The 22900-nt window shown below is 40.3% G+C and overlaps 1 protein-coding gene across 7 annotated transcripts in view; it reads left to right on the top strand.

Moving 5' to 3' along the window:
• Positions 1–22900, top strand: part of myh10 (myosin, heavy chain 10, non-muscle) — a 54843-nt gene that overhangs the window by 11398 nt on the left and 20545 nt on the right. The window contains exons 4-19 of one of the 7 annotated variants that reach the window (XM_076729689.1): positions 9527–9554; positions 11047–11149; positions 11470–11499; positions 11746–11763; positions 12444–12461; positions 15784–15876; positions 16193–16256; positions 16774–16872; positions 17081–17224; positions 18146–18241; positions 19015–19133; positions 19727–19879; positions 20279–20452; positions 20645–20818; positions 22022–22136; positions 22422–22484. In XM_076729689.1, coding sequence (XP_076585804.1) covers positions 9527–9554; positions 11047–11149; positions 11470–11499; positions 11746–11763; positions 12444–12461; positions 15784–15876; positions 16193–16256; positions 16774–16872; positions 17081–17224; positions 18146–18241; positions 19015–19133; positions 19727–19879; positions 20279–20452; positions 20645–20818; positions 22022–22136; positions 22422–22484 — 1491 coding nt within the window. The remainder of the gene's footprint in view (positions 1–9526; positions 9555–11046; positions 11150–11469; positions 11500–11745; positions 11764–12443; positions 12462–15783; positions 15877–16192; positions 16257–16773; positions 16873–17080; positions 17225–18145; positions 18242–19014; positions 19134–19726; positions 19880–20278; positions 20453–20644; positions 20819–22021; positions 22137–22421; positions 22485–22900) is intronic. The other 6 variants (XM_076729690.1, XM_076729692.1, XM_076729691.1 and 3 more) reach the window with 6 other exon arrangements.

Raw genomic sequence — 22900 nt, 5'->3', positions numbered from 1 at the left:
GAACTCTGCCAGCTCGTCATTTAGTCCAGCTAGTTTGTTTTTGTCACCTCGTCTTTTCTTCACACCCTCTATTCTCTACACATTAAGTTTCTACATGAATGGACATAGACGCATGGGGGCAGGGCTGCGAGACCTGTCAATTAGTAATGTGTTCATTCCAACATATTTGTGTGTTTTCTTGAGGTAATGACCTCTGCCCCTGAGCTTTTCAAAGTGCTGCATGTATTTCCTCTATGTCTCAGCGTACACAAGCTTAACCAGTAGTCCTTAATGCAATTTTAGTCCAACCCATTTTCAGTCGTGGTCATATCAGAATTACCAGTGTTGTAGTTGAAAAGGAGGTTTGTAGGTTGGAGATTAGCGGAGACCAGCTGCTGCTCAGCTGTGGCCCTGAGCATTTCAGCAAGCATTTTTTTTTCCCTTTTCTCAAAGTGGGCGGTAAAGTCACTGGATGGCCAAACAGTTTGGCAGATAACATCACATTTCTTATGTGTCCTTGTTAGGAGTTGGCTATATGGATGAAATTGTCTATCAGGGTATGTGTAATTTTGTGTTGCTGTGATGTAACAGTTTATACTTACCACAACCAGACAGGAATGTGTGTTTTTGGCTAATTGAGCAAATTAGATACATAACAAATCAAGATAATCCATCACTTCAATGCAAGAATCATACAAATATCCAATAATGCCATAAAGCAGATCTGCAAAATTGCCGACAATGGTCCAGTTAGTCAATAAACAACAATTTTGAAGGTCCAGTGTGTAGGATTCAAGGGGATTTATTGGCAGAAATGTAATATAATATCCATATATTGTATTAGATTTCATGTCCCTCATCTTTTGAATCTTTAATGACCATTTTTTCTCATGATTACTTTATGGATGATTAATTAATAAATCAAAATCTACAATAATCCTTAGTTGCAGGCCTACATAATAAACAGATAACTACCAGGATATAAATATCTAACTGTTGACAAACTTGTATCATCTCATCTTATATGTCACCATATTGCCCAACCCAGTCCCGGTTATCGTAGAGTATTTCATTAATTTTCGCTAATTCAAATATGACCCTTCACACTTCACATTTAGACTTTGCAGTGTGATTTGCAATCTGAGAAGGAAAGACAAATACTTTGTTTCCTCTAATTTATCACCTTTGGAGCTGAACAGATTGTTGAGTCACATTTACGGCTGAAGGGTGTCTCAACCTTGCGGGGATCTGTTAATTACCGCAGCATTGCTGTGAAGCCAGTCAATGCTCGGATGGGAGGTTAAATGAGGTGTTACCTAACAAAGACGTGGTGTGTAAGCAGACCTCGAGAACTTACTGCACATCTGTCATTGATTAGCAGACCAGATACTTTACATAATTTCCCCCACTACTCAGCCGATGTGAACTCACTGACGCACAAGAAGCTAACTTTATCATATCTGAAAATACTCGTGCTCGCTTGAATGAAAACACGTGTTGAAGGACCAGTCACAGATTTCAAGAGTGGTCGTGCATCAACAGAACTGAAAGTGTCCCTAGGTGGGGATTTGAAACAGGGGGTCTTTGTTTTAGTGGAAATGGGGAAGGACCCCCCTTCTTGAGTCTCTCTCTGGTGTTTAATCAGGGTCTTAGGTCAAGTCCAGCTAGATCCATTTTAGCTTAGTGAAGTTTTTCCCAAAGCACAGCTCTGTGATTTCTCTCACAGAGGTCCAGTTTATCAACAATGATCAAAGTGCTTCTCATCTCACATGTCAGCAGCATTACTGATATTGATAAAAGATTAAATGACTTGAAGAATGCAAAGTGTACTCCATGAAGTTTCCAGTGTGTATTGTAATCTATACTGTCAGGAATAAGCTTAGGAATGTTTATAATGGCACAGTGTTACACTCTCAGCAGACGCAGGCCCACCTGGCACCGATGAGCTCTACAGTAAACAGTATACTGACTTTGATGGTCTTTTGAACCGAGCCTTGACGCCGGGCTCTTTCAGCCTCAGACCCCCTACCTGGGCACACCAGAGCACATTAAGTACACAGTAATTTTTTATATGCCTCTGGGATCTGTGGATGAGAGACAGATATACAATCACTGACACTATTGTTCTGTTCTTCTTTCAAAGATCCCCCCCCCCCCCCCCCCCCCCCCCGAAAAACAGCTGGAACAGATGCGTTTGTGGACTGTGAAACTGTAGCACCATCAGTTTGTTTGAGAGACTTTGTGATTGATCTCCACAAAGACACCCCACAAAGCTGATTCCATGTTTGTGCCTTACTGTCCCTCCATCTGTCTTAGAAATACTCACCCAGCTTGAAATAATTTCTGACAGACTTGGTGAATCTTGCTCCTAACATCTCAGTTCTTTATATCCAAACCTCACCTCATGACTGTTTCTTTACATCAGCTACTGGAAGGACATTATAGGCCAGTATTTCATTATACAATATTATGAGTAGTAGTAGATCTATTTCTACATTGTCTTTCCTGTTCCCGTGTCTCTCTTAAATATATCATTTTCAGTATGTCTTATTTTCCTCTTTGCACTCAGTGATTTTTTTCCGTTTTCCTCCCTCCACTCACGTCTCTTTGGCTGCCACGCTACCTGTCACCACAGATTTATTTTGCACCTGATGTAGATATTAATCTCAGATTTCCTGAATTATTTTCAAGACTAGTTTCTTAAATTCGTTTTGCATGAAAACTTTGAATACAAATCAAAATCCTGTTGTCAGTGTTTCCCAAACCCAGTTAATGTCCCTATCAGATTTCCTTATAGAGTTTCTTTCTGAGAATTGCTCCACGCAGGAAACGAATACTCTGGATCTTCATTCCATTTGTTTCCATCTGTAAGTCCTTGGCTGAAACATCAGCCTCAGTTCTGCCCACACCAGAGGCCTTTGACATTATAGCCCTGAAATGGGTCATTTAAAATGATTGATTGCTTTGACTTTTAAAGCCTTGACAGATACATCTGTGTCAAGGGATAGTCCAGTCCCTTTTGACCAAATAGTAAATGGTTCTCCTGTATTTATAAGGTACAATGAAGATGAGAGACAAGTCTCTGTTCATGCCAGTGCAAACAACCATAGTCTTCTTTTAGTAGGCGATAAAGCCCCTGTGCTATCCTGTCATAAGTATAACTGCTCCGAGGTGCTAGACTAAGAAATAATCACAAGCTCTCTTTGTGTCAGGAGATAACTTTCTGGGTTTCTGCTCTGTTTTTGATATAGTTTAGTTTCATGCCAGCCCCTCTGCTCCATCCAAGTGTGCTTCCACGCAAATCCCATAATTTCCAAATGGCATACTTAACCCACTACTTTATTTTAGTTGGAAAATCAAATATATGTGGTGTAGTCCATGCACAGTCATTATGCAGTTTTGCAGGGGTTTTTTCTTTTCTTTTTTTTGTCTGATGTTGGTCATCACAGCTCTGAAGTCAGTGTTGTGTCATAACTGGATGAATGACTAGATTTGGAGGATGTTTGTGCTGTGAGCTGTTTTCAGTGGTTCTATGCGTTTAGCCTAACAAGTTATTGTATTTATTGTTTTCTGATGGCACCAGCTTGATGAGCAGGAGAAGCTAAATGCAGCAGTTTACTTCAAGTTTACTTTATTTTTTTTACTCACCAAATTTATATACAGTGTAGCAATGATGCTGCTGAAATAAAACTCCTAAAGACTGACTGGCATGTGATATGCATTGCTTTTGGAAAAATAACTCATGTTATACAGTCCCAAGAAGAGTATGCCTCAGTGTTAGGACGCATTAGCGTTTACTCTACAAAAGATAGAGTATGTGGTCAGAATGACTTGTGTTATATCACAACACGTCTTGGTGGTTCTTTACACTTGTATTTAGCCCTGTCCGCTTGTGATCTGATTACCCAAGATGCATTTTAAAACCAAGTGTAAACAGGGTCAGTGTTAACAGTGTTTGACATAAGTTGGGTGCCTGCATTAATTTAAAGTCAGTGGCTGTTTTAAAGCCCCAATACACTGATAGTCTACCTACACAGGTGTTTAGCAATTTTGTTGCCTGATAAGACATTGTCTCAGGACTGTATGGGTATGTTGAGAGTGTACTTGATTGACATCTCCTTCACCCCTATCTTTGTTTGGTTGCACCTATCAGGACGGGACTACTTACACTTTTTACTGTTCCAATTAGCCCATATATTTTTGTGACATCACGCAATTCACAACACAGCCCCATCAAGCTTCAAGCTGACCATAGCTGTAAGTTACCGGGGGAATTGAAAGCACCTGTGTCAGGTGTGTGAAGCTGGAAGCATTTGCTGTGGCTGTCATTTGCAATTAGAATTAAGGTTTCCATTAAAGGTGATTGTATAATGCAGCTGTGTAATTGATGTGCTCCAATCAGCATTTCTTGTAGATATTTACTAAAGAAGATAGGACTAAGTAAGCGGTGGATGGCCCTGTATGGTACTAAAGAGGAAAACAAGGTCTTTGCTTTTCATTTTATAGTTGAGTGGATGCTTATTTACTGAATTAACGTGATAAATGCTAGTTGGAGACTTCGTTAATGGCTTAATATACTGTCTGTACCTAAGCAAACATCATCAGTAACATGATTACTCTGAGGTTTGTCTAAGACAGAGCAGCAACAAAGCTCTATTTCCTTCTGTAAATGAGACAGCATCATGCTGCTTATGGATTTGTCTTCAATAACTTGAACATTCAGCTGATATGCTCCACTATTGACATCGCCATGGTCCTGGAGATGTTTGTTCCACTGTGACACTGAAGTACCACCTAGCTCAGTGTGTAGGACTGGCTTCTGAGGTGAGGGTTTGCACTTGATTGCCACTCCTAAGTACAGGCATTAGCCATCAATGACAAACAGTGGCCCAGGCCCAGCATGCCACAGCCTCACAATGAGCTCACTGTCGTGAGCTGAGATCAGCTGCCCACCCCCCCACCGTCTTAACTGGGAGAAACACCACTTGCAGAGCTGCAGTGTTCATGTCAAAGACACAAGACATCATCACATATTTCACTGTCACCAGTTTGTAAGACCATTGACGCAAGCCTTTTCCGTCAGAGTACTACTTTTATCAACATCTGTGTAGCCTGTGGCATGTCTGTTAGACAAATTTATTAAACTTGTATGTCTGAAACACTTTAAAGATCATCTGCTTTATTCCAGCTTTTGTACAATCTTGCTATTTTTAAGATCTGACAATGTTTTGCCTTTAAAAATGCCTAGATCTATATAATTTTATTTCAGCGGTAGTCAGACTTCTCAGCTTTCACTGTAACTAATAATATTATATCTCCTGGGGGAATCCTCACTGCCTACTCAACATAATGGAGTCATGCGATGCTGGCAAGAGCATTACCACTCATGCAAAACCCACAAAACAGTCCTTATGACCATCAAGTAATGTTCCGAAAATAACAGCCCCTGTTTGGGTAGTTCTCATCTGCACAGACACACAGTCCTCTGCCAGTAATCAGCGCTTTACAGTCTGGAGAGGTTGTTAAGGTTGCAACAGTCCTGGCAAATTGGTAAGTGGACGTGAACGGTCTCACATTGACTGGATCATATCTTTCCACTGTGTCTGCAGCCAGTCTGATAAAGGAGACAAAAGCTTTCTGAGCGGTCTTGTGTTTGTGTCTGATTCAGTTAGGGGTGAGAAAGAGGTGGGGGCTAACAGGGGATTGTGTTTGCATGTGTGCTGTCATGCATGGAGCAGCAGTTGACGTCATAGCTTGAGAAATCCTGAAGGACTAGTGTAGCTTTTCGTGTGCAAGCGCTTGAATGCGTATGTCCGAAGCCCATTCCCCTTCTTACAGTATTTAACTGCAGGAAGCTCCTGGTAGAAGCCAGGAAACCCAGGTTGCCCCTGATGAGCCATCCAGCTGCATCCTCGGTCAGATAACCTTTCATCATTTTACCCCACAGTCAGCACTTCAGTCCAGGAAACCTTCACCTCTTGCAGGACGGTCCTGCCTTGTACAAAATGAGTTGAAATATTCATGGCATGGCTTTGAGCAGTGGTTCCGAACATTTTTGGCTTGTGACCTCTCAAAATGAAGCAGTGCTTACTTGTGACCCCGCATCATATGTTATGGCCTTTTGTGCCAACATGAGTTGTGAGCAGGTCAACCAGAGTATCATTTTTCTTCCTTAGATTGTGTTAACTTATATTATTTTATCATTTTTATATAGCTCTTTTCTAGGCTGACAACCACTCAAAGCGCTTTTACAACACAAATCTGCATTCACCCTTTCACACACGTTCATATGATGGCGAGACCACCTGCTCATTACAAGCTTTTAACATTCACACACACTCACACATCGGTGGCACAGCTTCAGGGGCAATTTGAGGTTCAGTGTCTTGCCCAAGGTTACTTCGACAGGTATACTGCCAAGGCCAGGGATAGAACCACCAACCTTCTGATAAGTGGGTGGACAACGATGGATTTCAGACTTGAAAGTACACAATTCTGCAATTAAGTCACACAGTGATACTGGCTTTGTACCAAAAGACAAACGCTATAGTTCTAGCCTCAAAGAAGCAGAGTGCATCTCAATAACCAGATGGGTGGACTTCACAAGCTCCTCAGAGCTACATTACAGTCATAGCTCATGTCATGACCAGCGAATTGGAAATGAAAAGTTTTGTCTTGCAGATGCGGTCTTTTTTCCAATCACACACTGGACTCAACATAGCTGAGGTTTTGCAATCTGCTGTTTTTGGAGTGGGAGCTTGACATGAAGAAAAACAACAATCATCCCGGTATATTGCTGTTGTTACAGACAATGCAGGAAATATGGATGTAGGGGTGAGAGAGGCTGAACTGTCCCCGCACATCAAGTGTTTTGCACACACTTCACCAGTGGGTTTGAATGTAGGCCGCTCCATCCGCCTGCTTGGTCGAGTGAGGCATGTAGCAGCATTTCTTCACCGCAGTTCAACTACTACAGCTGAGCTGACCACCAAACAGACAGTTAAACCTGTCAGTACATAAAGTGATCCTGGATGTGGTCACCCGATGGAACAGCTCTTTGAATTCTGAAAGGCTGCTACTGACTGCTGCATTATTTCTGGTGGTGAGCTTCTGAATTGATTTTAGAAAACTTGTGATGTTTGGATAAATATGAATATTCAGGCTGGAATTAGTTTATCCAGTCATGCAGCTCTGTTTAAAGTCAGAAAAGATGCATCTTTCCCAGAGTTATTGATGACTTACCAAGTCAGCCTACTAATGCACAATCTTGCCAATCATCAATCACCACTTACTCCTTCAATTAACAAACATGTCGACTCTGCAATACGTTTACAGTATTCATGGCCTCTGAGATCAGACCCTTTGATGAAAGGGCACTTACTCATCAAATTCTCTTAGCTAGAGTAAAACAAAGTGGATGCACAATTAATTGTAAACTGTCAAACCAACCTGTATGTATAGTCAGTCTACTGTTCCTGTTTTTGTGAAACTGTTTGGTTTCATGTTGTGGTGGCATCATTGTAATTTACATCATCTTTATTTCATTTCACAAAATTTTAAAGATGGCACTGGGATATCAAGTCTCTTTTTAATTCAAATTAAAAACATAATGTGAAATTCAAGGCAAATTTTCAAGAGTAGTACAACTTTTTGGAAAGATGACTGGATATTTTTGATAAATAAATATTTCTGATTTCAACTGATTAATTATGACATTGCTGCTGTTTTTACTGACTAAATCTTACACAGTTGCAGTTCGCATTGACAGAGACATGACACAGTGTCAGTGCCAGAGTTTTAGCTGTGAATGAACAGCACAACATTAAGTCAGCAGAGTAAAGAGAGTCTGCTGACTTTTATCTAATCTTTGAACTTCTTGCCACTCAGCCAGCCATGTGACTGCACAGGAGGCCTTATCCCAGTGGGGTGCATTGACGGGAAGACAAAGTACTGTTTCCTATGACATCATCACCATTGTTTACCCCCATAGGGCCTCTAGATGACTCTGATCTGTCTCACTCCAAGCTCACAAGACACTCCATACTGGAATACCCTGGGGGTTACTGGCGGCGCATTAGATGTCATATTTTATTGCCACATGACCACAGTGCTAATTGCCCTCAGCACAGCACACATTAACGTTCACTCATTTCAGACAAAAGAATTGGATCACTGTTTGTGTCATGATGCTGTAAGTGACTGACTCTGTGTTCAGTCAGACTTGAGCAGATTCAATTTCACTAGTCTAGCTGACATTTTTAGACGTCTGTCATTATAAATGTCTACTTCCAGTAAAACCCAAACAGATGACAGAAGTACAGTTTAGGCTTCAATGACCCCATTCCAGCATTTAGCTTATTTCAGATATGTGGTTATCGGTGTATAAGTAACAAGAAATGTCAATACAGAAATGCCAAACTAGGTTTTGGGGTAATTTAGAAACTGTGTCACCATTATGTAGTTTGTCTACAATAGATCACTGAAGTTGATTTTTCAACTGTAAAATGTCCTAATTATTATGTATCTTGATTACAGTTCCTCAAAAAAAACAAATCTAAGGGATCCATATCAAGATTACTGTTTTTCTGTATTTATTTAAAAAAATTCTTTATTGACTGATATATCGTAATGTGATTTTTAGAATTCCCTAATATTGATTTCACCGTCAGCCTCGAAAATCTGTCAGGCTTTAGTAATTATGTTGTTTGTCTTTAACTAGTTGTTATTGCTGCCTGTCTCGGCAAGGGCGATCTTGAAAACAAGACTTTTTTTTTTAGACTCAATGACGCTTGCCTGGTTTAAAATATAGGTTAAAAAAATTATGTTGAAACAATTTCACAACGTTTTACCTATCATCTTATCAATCAAAATCAAATGCACTCGTATTTGCTGGTAGTGGAGAATGTTTTTACTTAGTTCAGTGAACCTGAAATGGATCTACATTCTACATTAATAGATACTTGACGTTCCTCCACAGCCTTTATTTGTATTATTATTATTTTTATTGTTTTATTTTTTTGTTTAAGTCATCTGTACTTAAAATAAAATCATGGATTGCTGGCCCTAGTCCAAGACTCAAAATTGTGCTTCAAGTCAGCACCCTGTATTCACCAATAGAAAGGTGACATTACGGTTGCCTTATCTCTCCCGTGCAGTGGTTTGACTTCACAGTGCGACTGCTCGCCATTTCTGAAAATGTATTCCAGGAAATAGCTGTGGTGAAATGCTGTGAAGTGTGAGCCTACTGAGAGATATGCCCTGACATAAGTAATTTTGTTATTCTGATAAAAAAAAAATGTCTCAGGCTGTAAAAAAGCATGATATTTAAAACATTTGATCCCACACTCACATGCACACACCAAGCTCGACTTTGACCTTCAAATTCACAGCCTGCTGATAAGACATTACTTTTGGTCTGTTGTTTTGGTGATGAGGTTGTCAATCGAAACTTGTGAAAGCACAGTAGAGACTGAATCATAGACAGACTGCTGAGGTTGACTTTTTTTCCTCCTCCTCCCCTTCTCCCCCCTCGTCCTGTCCACCACAGATCGAGAGGACCAGTCCATTCTTTGCACGTGAGTATACAGGCTCATTCCACTACTACATGAATATTATGTTTTCAGTTTTCTATAAACACTTTTTGTTCTTGATTGAAACTTTTTATTAAACCTGAAGCATATTAAAGTTACTGTTGCTAAAACAATAACCAGAACCCACACATGCTTTTACTTCTTATAATGCTGAGATATTGCATGTCTCCTTTCTGCTTTATATTTTCAGAAATAGCATCACATTGTGCACTATATTTCCCTCTGGCTTTTTATCGTCATCTCTGAATTAAATGAAAGTGACAATAATGCATTTACTGGTAATTACACAAGTTCATGAGCAGTGCAAGTGAACCAGCTGCCTCGGGGCCCTTGACAGTTATTTTAAACCGTGTATCCCAGTGACACTGACCATACTGTCACTACTTGAGAGAAAAGTGGGAAATGTGGGTCTGAGAAATTCCTGACATTTCTGCTGTGCAGCCCTCTGGTGTCTTTTCAATGACAAGTGTCTGCAGATGACAGGAATTTCAGCAAAGAAAATGTCAGAGTGGATATCAAGACATAAACCAAGCAGCCCTTTTACTCATGCTCAGTGAATGGTGAGGTGTATGTGTTATTTTGTATTCTATGTGCACACAGGATGTATGTTATGCTTGTGCACACTTGTACATAAAGACATTAAAATACAGATTGTGCACATTACTAAGGCCTTTGGCTCTGCGATACACAAACTGATTACAGACTAGTATGAAACACTAAATATGGACACACTAGCAAAACATAGAAGCCTCACAAGACACAATTAAGTCAGCACTCCCTGTTTGTATGGCTGAAATGGGGGAGCTGAGGAATCTAACACCCAGTCCGAGGCCAGCAACAATGACTTTGACATAATCCCTCCGTGATTACCCTCTGTTCACAGTAGCCAACGAGACTGACAGCGCTTACACACCAGTTTCTCAGTCTTTACCTCAGCCACATCACACTCACTCAGTCTGAAAGGAAAAACAATATTTTGTGCATACTTGGTGTGTGCAAATGTGCACTTACTGTAAAACCACAAGTGTGCTCTAAATGTAAACTGCTCCCCCCAAAGAGAAGAATTTTTTCCCTGTTTTTCTGTGCCATGGTTACTGTATGACAGAGCAGTGAAAAGCAGGCTGCACATCCATACGCCAACAACCACAAGCCTTAACTGAACCGACACTCAAAAAATGTTGCAGAGAAAATCCAACGTGATAAGATATGCACCAGTGTTTAGTTTGAGTGTTAGGATTATATTTGTGTATTTTTTTGTCGCATAAAATAGGACAGTGCTTGTGTTCTTTCCTCACCCACATGCACCTGCAGATCTAAAGCTAAAGGAGGACAATGTGTCTTAGCTTTATTGATCCAGTTTTTAAGATGGCAGAGGACCTAAGGTGTACATGTAAAGGCTTAGATTTGGTTAATTGTTTCACAGACACTGTTCTGAGGATGTCTGTTTTTGTGTGCATTGTCTTCTCTTGTCTCTCAGAGGTGAGTCAGGAGCTGGCAAGACGGAAAACACAAAAAAGGTCATTCAGTACCTGGCACATGTTGCCTCCTCCCACAAAGGAAGAAAAGACCACAACATTCCTGTGAGTATTCTCCTTTGTCATCTGTCTGATTTAGGTGAGCTACGCCTGAACTGAATGAACCCCGAGAAATGTGTTGAACACAAACATTAATGTTGGATTTGTATGAAAAATGAATTACGACCACTTTGCCCTATCATATCTGTCTATGTCCCCACAGCTGCTGAAGTTATGAAAGACACAAGCTACTGATGTACTGCTTTTTGCAAATAATATAGATCTCAGTATACATTTCAGTGCCTGTAGCAGGTGACATGGCTTTGTGCACCGGAAATGTGTGCATGCAATCTAACAATTTGCATTTGTTTATCTGTAACAAACAGCCAGAATCACCAAAACCAGTGAAACTACAGGCAAGTCTTTATGCTTTCATATACACCATGTGCATGCTACACTCCAATTTTCCTCTCAGACAGACTTACCTTCTCTAAAATGAGCTCATAGAATATCTGTTTGTCCTGAGTCCACTAAGAGCAGATGAGATGTTCTCAGGAGGTTCAAAGACACCAGCAGTAACAGTTGACACTGAATGTAATATATTTAGTAAAAACTGTGCAGAAAGCAGCATATTTAGCATTTACATTTTTTTTCTCTGTCAGGCACAAAATGCAGTCGTTGTAAGTACATTTTAAAACTTGCATGGTTATTGTATTTTATGTGAATGTCTTTCTTCAGATTTGCAATACTGTAAATTTGCTCACTGTTACTGTGATTACTCAGTGAAATATAGTTGCATGCATGTTGTTTTTATTTGTTGTAGCCACAAGTTGAGCCTTGGCCGTTGTCTTATGCTGTATGAAACATAGTTTGCTGCTGCAAAAACACTTAAAATGCCTTTTATACTTGTACACATGTATATTATCTGTGTTTTGAACTGTTGGAAGTTAAGATGGTGACCTGTACACACCTGTCTTGCTTAAAAGCGCAAGCTGTGGACATCCATAAGTTTCAGTCCTGGTCATCAGGACTTGGATCCTGCAGGTAGTTCTTATAGCCACCTAAGCTCTGACGGAATAACAGTATACCTGAGAGCACGGTACAAACAATTAAGTACCTGTTAACCTACAACACGAACAGTAATCTGGGTCTTGAGGGCTAGGATTACAGACCACTGAGGTATTATAGGAACACCTGTTTCTAATTCCAGCCACAGACTGCTGTAGGTTGTGCTTCAATTCTGATGCTAATGCATCATTTTAAAAATGTTTAGCTTCAACAACAGGTTCATTTGTATCCATGGCATTAATGCAATTTATTATTTTCCATAATAACAATTGAATCTCCCTATATCCTACAGAGTGGACCCCTGTTTTATGTGAGTAGTATGTAGTTTTTCACCTATCTCGCCTCACTTACAGTATAAATGGGGTTCTTTACCCACTCTGTTGCCACCTGCTCTTTACCCTCAAAAATAACTATTAACCTTTTAATATTACCTGAAGTTGGGCAGTAGATGCTTTCCACCCACCTTAATCCAACTGCTGTAGTTTTGCTTTAACTTCTGCATTGCACGCTCTGTACTTTCTCCTCACTGAGTTGTTAGAATCTGCTTGTTACAGACATTGACATTACTTACAATGTCATGATTTCTCCTCTCAAGAGAAATCAATCATTGCTCTAACTTTCATTTAATAAACTAACAGGCTACCATGAAGCTGATAGATGGCATGTTATTTGCCTGCCTGTATCATGAAGCGGGTTATTAACATGCATCAACTGTCTAATGTGTACTACTCTGTCTTACTTAGATTAAAAAAAAAATAAAAATATAGCAGTGTAATATGTTGAAGTCCAGCAGCAGAACTCAGTCATCTGCTGACTAGTGGTTTGAGGAAGATATCTTATATCTTTCTGCATGAACAGATTCAGGTAAAATAATGTAGTTGCTGTTCATCAGGGTTCATCAGTCAGTAAACTTCTTAGCAGACTTGGCTAGTGTTCTGTAAAAAAAAAAAAAAAAGAACAATTTACTTACATTTATTAAGGAATGACATTACTGGTATTAACATCAACAATATTCAAATATGTTTGTGTCATTCAAAATTAGTGTTATATCTGTCAAGAGCTGCGTAGTTGGTCAATTATTGTAATATTTCCAAATTGGCAGTAAGTTTGACTTCGTGGCATTTTGATATCGGTTATATCGGTAATGGGAATTTCCTTTTTGTTGTTTTGCCAGCTCCAGCAGAACTGAATTAGTTACAACCAGAATCTACTGGCAACAGTTGTCATTACAGCTGACGAACTCAACAGCCACTGGCTTAAACTTCTGCCTGCTGTAGACTGTTGATACTGTTGATTATCACAGATATTTTGGCATTCTCTAAAATTGTGATTTCCAGCAGTAGTGATTTACCACTACTGCTGGCCCATATGTTCACTGCATGCCTTAAGCACCTAGCCACAAGGGACTTAGTGGATGAAATCGTCACTTCTTTTTACTTCACAGTAATCCTCCAGTTTTCTGGATGTTATGCATAGACAGTAGTTATCCCACATGATATTAAGTAGACTTTCATGCAAAGTTTAATTAAAGTGGTTTGCTGGTTTTCAACCAAACTCATCTTCATAACTTGACCTTGACCTAGTGGCTGCTACAGAACCTCTTTTGACCTTTCTGACATTAAATTGAGCCCAAAAGGTCTGTTGACCTAGATGAGTTCTCCACATAGGCTTGCTTCTGTGCAGATTTAAAGAATGTGAATCGTTTTCTAAGAGGTATTCTACTTTTTCTTGTTGGAGAAAAGAGGGACTTGTTCTCCGTCTGGCCTCATGACCTCCAGGGCAGATGTTGAGCAATGAATACACATCCGTGACTACTGGCCTCATAAGATTTAGTGGAACAGTTTTGACTGATCCTCTTTCCTTCCACTCAATCTGTCCTAAAGTCCCGCTCCATGGCCTGCCAAAGAGCTTGCACTTTGATAAGAGACACGCATGTAGCTGTGACTTGCAAATGTTTTCTATAAAGGCAGAAAGTTTTTTAAAAAAAGGAGATAATGAGTCTTTTTTTAGCTTCAAAGTGACTGTGTATTTGCAGTGACTGATAATGTGCCTCTCTCTAAGTAGCTTTGAGGTCGCATGTTGTTTAAATTTTATCACGGCTGCATAACAATTGGCCATCTCAAGTGGAGGAGCCAGCTCTGTTGGCTGTCTGTCTGACATGCTCACTTTGCAGCAGGAATGTGGGTCAACTTCTAATGCTACTAAATTGCCCCCCCACTGGTGTTTGTAATTTACTCTTTGTTTTTAAGTGCGTACAGCAGACCACACAGATGGGTAGATTTCGCCAATGAGCAATTTTAACTACCAAGTTGCACCGCTGGCTTGTGTTTATGTAGAAACAAAGGTCTTTGGTTTGGAGCCTCTGCCCTCTGCGGGCTTTACTACTGCTCTGATAGCTGGAGAAGGACCAGATTTATCCAGCTCAGCCCTGCTTCATTCCAGCTGCTCAAAAACTCAATTAAAAGCAGCTCTCCGGCCAAAGATCACATTACAAGTCTCCCATCCTGAGCGCAGTGCTGATTCCTCATCCCGCAGAGTTCCCTTTTGTGGAAAATGGCCTCCTCAAACCTTCAGCTATTTTTGACGTAATGGGAACATATTCCACTCAGCCACAAGAAGAGAAGTAACATTGCAGATGAAATAGATTTTCTCCCAGCCATTTTGGATTCTCTGGTCATGACAGAGCCCACAATGTGGTTTTGATGGAAACAGAGTGGGCCACCTGTCCAAACATCTGCATATTTACTTATTCAGCCTCTTAAAGTGTCCATGCTGACATAAAAAAGCCAAAGTGTTTTTGTTGTGTGTTGTGGACACATTTTTCCTGACATGATAAAGAGGCTATCTGGCGTTTCTCACAACAAAAAGACTTTCCCAGAGATGTTCTCTCAATCACTCATTGGCAGCATTACTCATCATTTGTCCTCCGTCAGCCAGAGCAGGGCTCAGTGTCTTGCAGCTTAAACTTAAGATAAGACTTCTGCACATTGATTTAACTGGGTAGTGGAAGGTTTTATGATCACCATGTTTACAGGTTTAGTTTCCAAAAAGTCCAAAATCCTCAAGTCCACTGCCAGGAGCTAATGCTTTCAGCATTTTGATGCCTTAAATATGATCAGATCGTTTGTTTAATTGTTTAGTTAATAAGATGTCCAAACATAAAGCCCCAGGCAAAGAAATCAAATTACTTGTTTTGACCAAAACCCAAAAATGTTTTATTTACGATATCATACAACAAAGAATAGCTGCAGAACATGAGCTGTTATCAGCTGGAAGCATGGAAGCTTTTGCATTTTTGCCTGATAAATGACTAAGATTATTAATCGCTTATTTTTGGTCAAACCGCTAATTGTTGAGGCAGTGATCATATCTATTCAGAACATTTATCATCCATAACACAGCTGTGGAAATGTTATTAGCCCAGTAAGAATTAACCAAACCTGACTGGCACCTCCTGTGGGTTGGCCACTGTCAGATGCCTGCTGTGTTTGTCTGCATGTTTATCTTTGTTTTTTCAGTTGTCAGTGATAATCAGTGGGTCACAGTTATTCTTATGCCTGTTTGTTCTACTTGACTTTTTCATGTGGTGACACAGAACTACTGTAACATCTTTCTGCTTTTTTTTTTTTCAGGGTGAATTGGAACGGCAGCTTTTACAAGCCAACCCCATCCTTGAATCTTTTGGAAATGCTAAAACAGTGAAAAATGACAACTCCTCACGTTTTGTAAGTACAGGAAAACCATATTCATGAAGAGGGGCTGCATTGTTAATGTGCATCTCGTAATGAGCCTAATTTTTATGAGTTTAAAAAGTCATTTTACAATTGTAGAAATATTGCATCAGCTGTGCAGATGATCTGATGATCGGTGTTAATGTTTATGGAGGATTCATGCAGTACATTATTTTATAAACATTACACTTATACCCCTTGTCATGAGGCCTCACTGTGTGTTTTAACACAGCCATTATGCTGGAGATTGATTTGTGTACATCTTATCTCGTGCACTCTCTGAGCATTTATCCTCCGTACATCTCTGCAGGGGAAATTCATCCGGATCAACTTTGATGTCACCGGATACATTGTTGGAGCCAATATTGAAACATGTATCCTGTCTTAAAGCACCTGACTACCATTCTGCTTGTTGATGTTAGATTTTGCGGTTAGGGCTGATACTGCGGCAGGATCAGCAAAGTCAGTGCTGGTCCGTCAGTCAACAGAGAATTGCAGGTCGAATTGGCCCTCTTCCTCCTACAGGAATATGTGATACTGAGGTGCTGCTTTGTCAACAAAATTGCTATTACCAAGTTCCCAAAATTGTTAGTTGTAGGTTTACATGTTACCGAGGTGTATGAACGATCCTAAAAAAAGCTTACTTTGTTCCACCATCATCACATTACAGATACTCATCTTACAGAGCCACAAAATGCACATGATGCATTACCTCATTGCTAAGCATCCCACAAACAGCTGTGTTTAAAAACAGAAAAATGGTATTAAAAATAGTTCATCTTTCTTTCACTCACTTCCCAAACAAATGCTCACACTAGCAGATCAAGATCAACACAAAATGAAAGTTACTGGGCCACCAAATAGATGTTTTCTTTGACCGTTATGTGTCAGACTTACTGGAGAAATCCAGAGCTATTCGTCAAGCCAAAGATGAGCGCACCTTCCACGTTTTCTACCAGCTGTTGGCTGGAGCTGGAGAGCACCTCAAGTGTAAGTAGACTGAGCTTTTGTGCCATCTAGTATAACAGTATCAAATGATATTACATAGTTCATACTCGTACCAAGCAGTGGCAACAATTCAAATGAATCCAAATCAGTCACCTCCTCTTAGAAATAATTACAAATAACTGGTGTGTCTTCAGTCAGTCCTCAAGTCTTAACCATGTTCCTAAATGTTTTTCCATTTGTCTTTCCACAGCGGACCTTCTTCTGGAAGGATTCAACAACTACCGTTTCCTGTCCAATGGTAACATCCCAATCCCTGGCCAGCAGGACAAAGACAACTTCCAGGAGACCATGGAGGCCATGCACATCATGAGCTTCGCCCATGATGAGATTCTGGGTATGTTTGTCAAGGAGTTTGCTCTCACTTTTTTTTTTTTATAGCATACTCTGTCTGCTGTATACCCTGGTGAGATTAAGCATGGACCACAGCTTTTGGTAGAGATTATTTATGAAGGTCCCTCTGATTTTATGGTTTTGGAAATTGTTTGGCTCCAGGTTGACGTCACAGTGAAATGACAGAGTATCTTTGGCTTCTGTAATGTGACCTATTCCAGAATAAGCAGAATATGTAGGCAGTGTGTCATTTCAAGAAATATTTCATCAGATCTTTCAGAATTGGCCATCACGTAGACCTCAATACGAAACATATGAAGCTGTACAGGACTGTTGGCATGCACACACACACGAGGGACGAGGGAGAAATGAATATATTAGACCCCAACCATCATCTTCAGGAAATGTCATCAAAGTTTCTTCAAATGTATATAAATGCTCTCCTCCTCCAATGATATTGCTCTGCTAGCCCCTACAACCAAACCAGTTAACAGTCAGGGTTGGTTTTATGTGATGGGCAGGTTAGCACGTCACTCCAAATCACGTTGGACTGGATGAGTTTATGTATGAATTCATCAATTATAATAATGTGAAGAGATGAGTCTTCAAAAATATTGTAACATTGTACCGGAAGACGAAAGGAATTCTGACATAAAAATAAGATTTTTGACAAGTTAATTACATATACCAAGAGATAACACAACAAGTAAGTTGGAAAATGTATTTTTGTCTCAGGGTATTATATATTTATCACAAGTACAAAATGTCTTTTTTATTTATCTTCAGTGAGATCAAGGTCGCCTCTTAATCCCTCCATGACCATGAAACAAACCTGTTTTTATCAGTTTTATTGCTGACACACATTCATGTGATGCTAAAGTAATGGCTTACTACAGTAATATTCTCTGCATTCTTGTGTCTGCAGCCATGTTGAAGGTGGTGTCCTCAGTGCTTCAGTTTGGTAACATTGTCTTTAAGAAGGAGAGGAACACGGATCAAGCTTCTATGCCTGATAATACTGGTGGGTATCACACACACTCACGCACACACACCAATCCTTTTACATCTGCTTCATAACCTTGACTCACAGGTCAACACATTCTCCTCCTCCTTTTCCTCTTCCCATATATTCTTCAGCTCCTCTCTGCCCTTTTCCTTCCTCCCTCACACCACGTACCTCATCCACAGAACAGAGGAACTGGCGATTTATGTCTTTTCTCTGCCCAAGCCTTGTCAACCTGCCATTAAGTCTCATCATTATGAGGATTTACTGCTGAAGGAAATGGGGAACAGCCTTCCAGTTCCTCCACATGTGGCACTGCATATTTGGCACTTAAAGGAGGGAGACAGGGAGAGAGAATGTGTCTAATGCTGGTGATGCAGCTTGGCCAGATATTCCCAAATGGGATGAGCAGAACTCAGGACTGAAGCAGATGTTTATTTTATTATTATTTTTTTTAAGTTGTAGTGCAACTTGCCTGATTTAGACCAGATCCTGGTTTTTTTTCTACTTTTCCAAAAGTTCCAGCCATTTAAAATATAAAATTTTCCCTATTACATTTCAGAAGAAACACTTTTTATTATATTCAGTGATAGGGAAACAGCATTGTTGACCTACCATCTGTGGCTTTTAGAGAGGTTTGTCATAAAATTGATGAAATAATCTAACACTACTGTCTCTCATGTCTTGACAGGATGTATAAGTCGATAGACTGGCCTTGTGGCCTCCTTCCATTCTCATTTAAATAAACATTTTTTTTCCTGTTGTGTGCTTTTTCCATCTCTGATTCTCAGCCGCCCAGAAGTTGTGTCATCTGCTGGGTATGAATGTAATGGAGTTTACCAGAGCCATCCTGTCTCCAAGGATCAAAGTGGGGAGAGACTATGTCCAGAAAGCACAGACTAAAGAGCAGGTCAGTTTTTTTTTTTTTTTACTGATTAACACAATTCCTAAGGTGCTTACTGGTGAGAAACATCCCATCACCAAGCTTAAAAAACAGAGCTGATATCGTAGTTTATTTCTTGTTGTTCTGGTAACAAGGGAAGTTTGATTTACCTTAGATGAAAGTGCTCCAAAGTACATCTGTTCATGAATCATTCATTGCCATTTAAAGTGCAGTGCTCTGCAGAACTTCTGACCATACTGGCTACAGGTCAATGGATACAGCTTTTCTCTCAGCTGTTTTAGATAATAGCGTCTGACTCCGAAAGCATGTGGAACATTAACTGTATACAGTCTTGCCAAGATGAATGAGTCCATTTGTCCAGTGTAGAGCAGATTTCCTCTCGATGATCTGGAAGTGTGTCTGAATTACACAGACTCAAGTCAGTCTTTTGTGCCTGTGCTCGCTCTCTGCCCTTTTAAACACACACACACACACACACACACACACACACACACACACACACACACATATATCTCTGGCCATGTCAGCTCTCCATCTCCTTATATTGTCTCTCATTATTTTTCCACTCTTCCTGTCCCCTCTTCTCTCTTTCTGTCTAGGCTGACTTTGCTGTCGAGGCCCTGGCTAAAGCGACATATGAGCGTCTGTTCCGCTGGCTGGTCCATCGCATTAACAAAGCTCTGGACAGAACCAAACGGCAAGGGGCCTCCTTCATCGGTATCCTGGACATTGCGGGTTTTGAGATTTTCCAGGTTTGGATTATAATCTTGAAAATTTTTTAGTCTTTAAAGAAAAAAGTTTGCCTCGTTGTGGGTTCAGTAAATGTGTTTATTAACTGCGATCGGCAGCTCTATATCTTGCTCTGTCGGTTGGTTGGTCGGTCCACAAAACTCATTTATCCAAAGTGGGACCCCACAGTGTCTGCCTAGAATTCTGACCATTGGACAAATGTAGTTGAGGACCCCTGATGTAGCGCATGGCCGTATGTGGTTGCAGCTATCATGGCGTTGCACTTGTTTTTTCTTTACTACAGTTAATGATGATGTTTGTCTTTGTTGGCAGCTATCTACATTTAAGGTTTCGAGTTCTTGTCATCTACGCACATTTCCAGTGAGAGTATTGTTCTTACCTGTATTTTTCCTGCACCACAGCTGAACTCGTTTGAGCAGCTGTGTATCAACTACACCAATGAGAAGCTGCAGCAGCTCTTCAACCACACCATGTTCATCCTGGAGCAGGAAGAGTACCAGAGGGAGGGCATCGAGTGGAGCTTCATCGACTTCGGCCTCGACCTGCAGCCCTGCATCGACCTCATTGAGAGGCCGGTCAGTGTGAATGAGAAGCTAGTATCAATGAGATGAATGACATTTATGAACATACCTACTTAAACTGTTATTTTTCCACTTATTCTTGAATTACTCAGCAATACAAAATTCAGTGGCTAAATAGTAATGCCACATTTTGCCATTCACTCTCTTTCAAGTCTTTATTTCTGTCCAATGTTAATATTACTTCAGGCTAACCCTCCAGGAGTGCTGGCTTTGTTGGATGAAGAGTGCTGGTTCCCCAAGGCCACAGACAAGACCTTTGTAGACAAGCTGATCCAGGAGCAGGGTACACACACCAAGTTCCAGAAGCCGCGGCAGCTCAAAGATAAGGCCGACTTCTGCATCATCCACTATGCCGGCAGGGTACGCTCATTTTATCTCTTTAAAAATCACACTCAGCAGTCTGCCCGGCTTTGCTTTGCTAAAAATATATACAGTAGCTGGAGGCCCACACCTGGCTGGTTTTCAGGAGAAAAAATAAATTGGGTCTTTCCTTGGAAATTATAGTTTTCTGAAGGATAAAGCTTTTCTTTTTTGAGCCATAGGTTAGACTGTGTTCAAAAAAGCACTCACCAAGACAAAAAAAGAAAAAAAAAAAAAAAAAAAGGTTATCATATTGATAGTCATAGCTGTTCTGAGTCTACATCATCCCATGCTTTTTGATTTAGGAGTACAAGCAGTTCCTGGAAGGCTTGTACGACTCCCTTGCTTCTAATTGTTCTGTGTTGGACCAGCTTACTTATTCCTGTCTAAATTAATATTTTCCTAAACATCTCTTTTCCTTCCTGACCTTCTCCTGTACAAATTCAGTAGTAAGTGAAAAGTTGCAGCCGGTGCTCGGTTCAGATTAAACTATGACACAAAGTTCTCCTGTGGTGGGATTTCATGGAATACTGAGTCCTGGTTTGATTTATATGACACTGTATGAAAGTGAATTTGGACACTGTTAGTGTTGTTATGTAATAGAACTCAGCATTTGTCCAGCAGAGAGACCCGCTGAGTCGCACATCTGTTTACCATTATGTGGGCCGTGTCGTTATACACCACAATTAGTCAAACACTCAAAGATTTGAACTCAAACGACGTCTGCAGTGGAGAAAAATCTGCAGCGCCATGAAGCCAAACGGTGTTAATTTTGTCAACATTGATATGTCCCCCCGGAAAAATGACCTCATGTATGCTGCCTGACTCACTGCAGTAAAGTGTGGGCTGTATTTTAAGTCTGTGTGTGTGTGTGTGTGTGTGTGTGTGTGTGTGTATATATAATACTAAGGGTTCCTTAGGGTTCCTCTTCTGTTATTTAATTCAAATTTAATTATAGAAATGATAAAGATAAACTTTAAATGCTTGTCACATTAAAAACGGCTAATTTAGCAGACTTTTAAAAAATGTTTCTTAATGTTATGTGTTAATTTAAGTAAAACAAATATCATCAGGATTTTCGTTAACAGATTGTGGAGAGTCCAGACTATCAGTATCATACCTGCTTCAAAAGTATAACTTCAGAGTATAACTGTGATATTAACTTTGTCCATAACACTGAGCTGTACCACTTCATTGCTACAGGTGGATTATAAGGCAGATGAGTGGCTAATGAAGAACATGGACCCCCTGAATGACAATGTGGCCACTCTTCTGCATCAGTCAACTGACAAATTTGTCGCTGAACTTTGGAAAGATGGTAAGCTGCTCTCTGTAAACGCTTTCACGTCTGTAACATCTTTCATTATCTGTAAACACCTTGAACAGTATTAGCTAAAAGAAGGAATCATTTTTATAAACGCATTCTTTAAGATTCATTGTGTATGTTCATGTTTGCTTATTTGATTAACAAGCACGTCAGTGTGTCTCTCACTCAAGCCTTCTAACAACAGCTGTCTGCCTCGTGGACCCAGGCCCACACATTTCTGATTTCTCAGAATTAACATCACCCTCCCCTCCCTGTGTCTCTCTCTCTGTGTTGTAGAGATTCAGACCATTCAAAGGGCTTCATTCTATGACAATGTCACTAGTCTGGATGAGCCAGCAGGTGAATGACTGGGTCGTGCTGTAGCAGACCTGGGCCAAAATAATAGTAGCTGAAACTTAACAGTTTTGGGTCATGAAAACAAGCTGTTCAAGGTGCTTGGTAGGCTAAATATGAGCACCTCCCAAGCAGGTTAACTTATTGAAAGTGTACTGGTATATTTTTGCCCAGATCTGGCTGTATGTTTCACGCTTCAGCCGGTGCTGTGTCCATCATAGCTACAATGGCTCCCATTTGCTTCCAGGCTGCATGGCTCTCTTGTCTCAGCCAAAAGCAGTAGTGCTTAATTTCCAAACAAGTTAAAGTAGAATATCATCAACTGCTCCCTCTAGTCGAACCAGTGTGCTTTAATTTGTGTCAGTGTTTGAGACTCTTGTGAACTTTGTATGGTCGTTAGCAAGCATTTTGAATGTAGTGCA

This window comes from Chaetodon auriga, chromosome 4, assembly GCF_051107435.1.
Source record: "Chaetodon auriga isolate fChaAug3 chromosome 4, fChaAug3.hap1, whole genome shotgun sequence".
In the NCBI taxonomy this organism is placed as follows: Eukaryota; Metazoa; Chordata; class Actinopteri; order Chaetodontiformes; family Chaetodontidae; genus Chaetodon; species Chaetodon auriga.
Note: the sequence above shows the minus strand (reverse complement) of the source record. Positions and strands in the feature narration are given on the sequence as shown.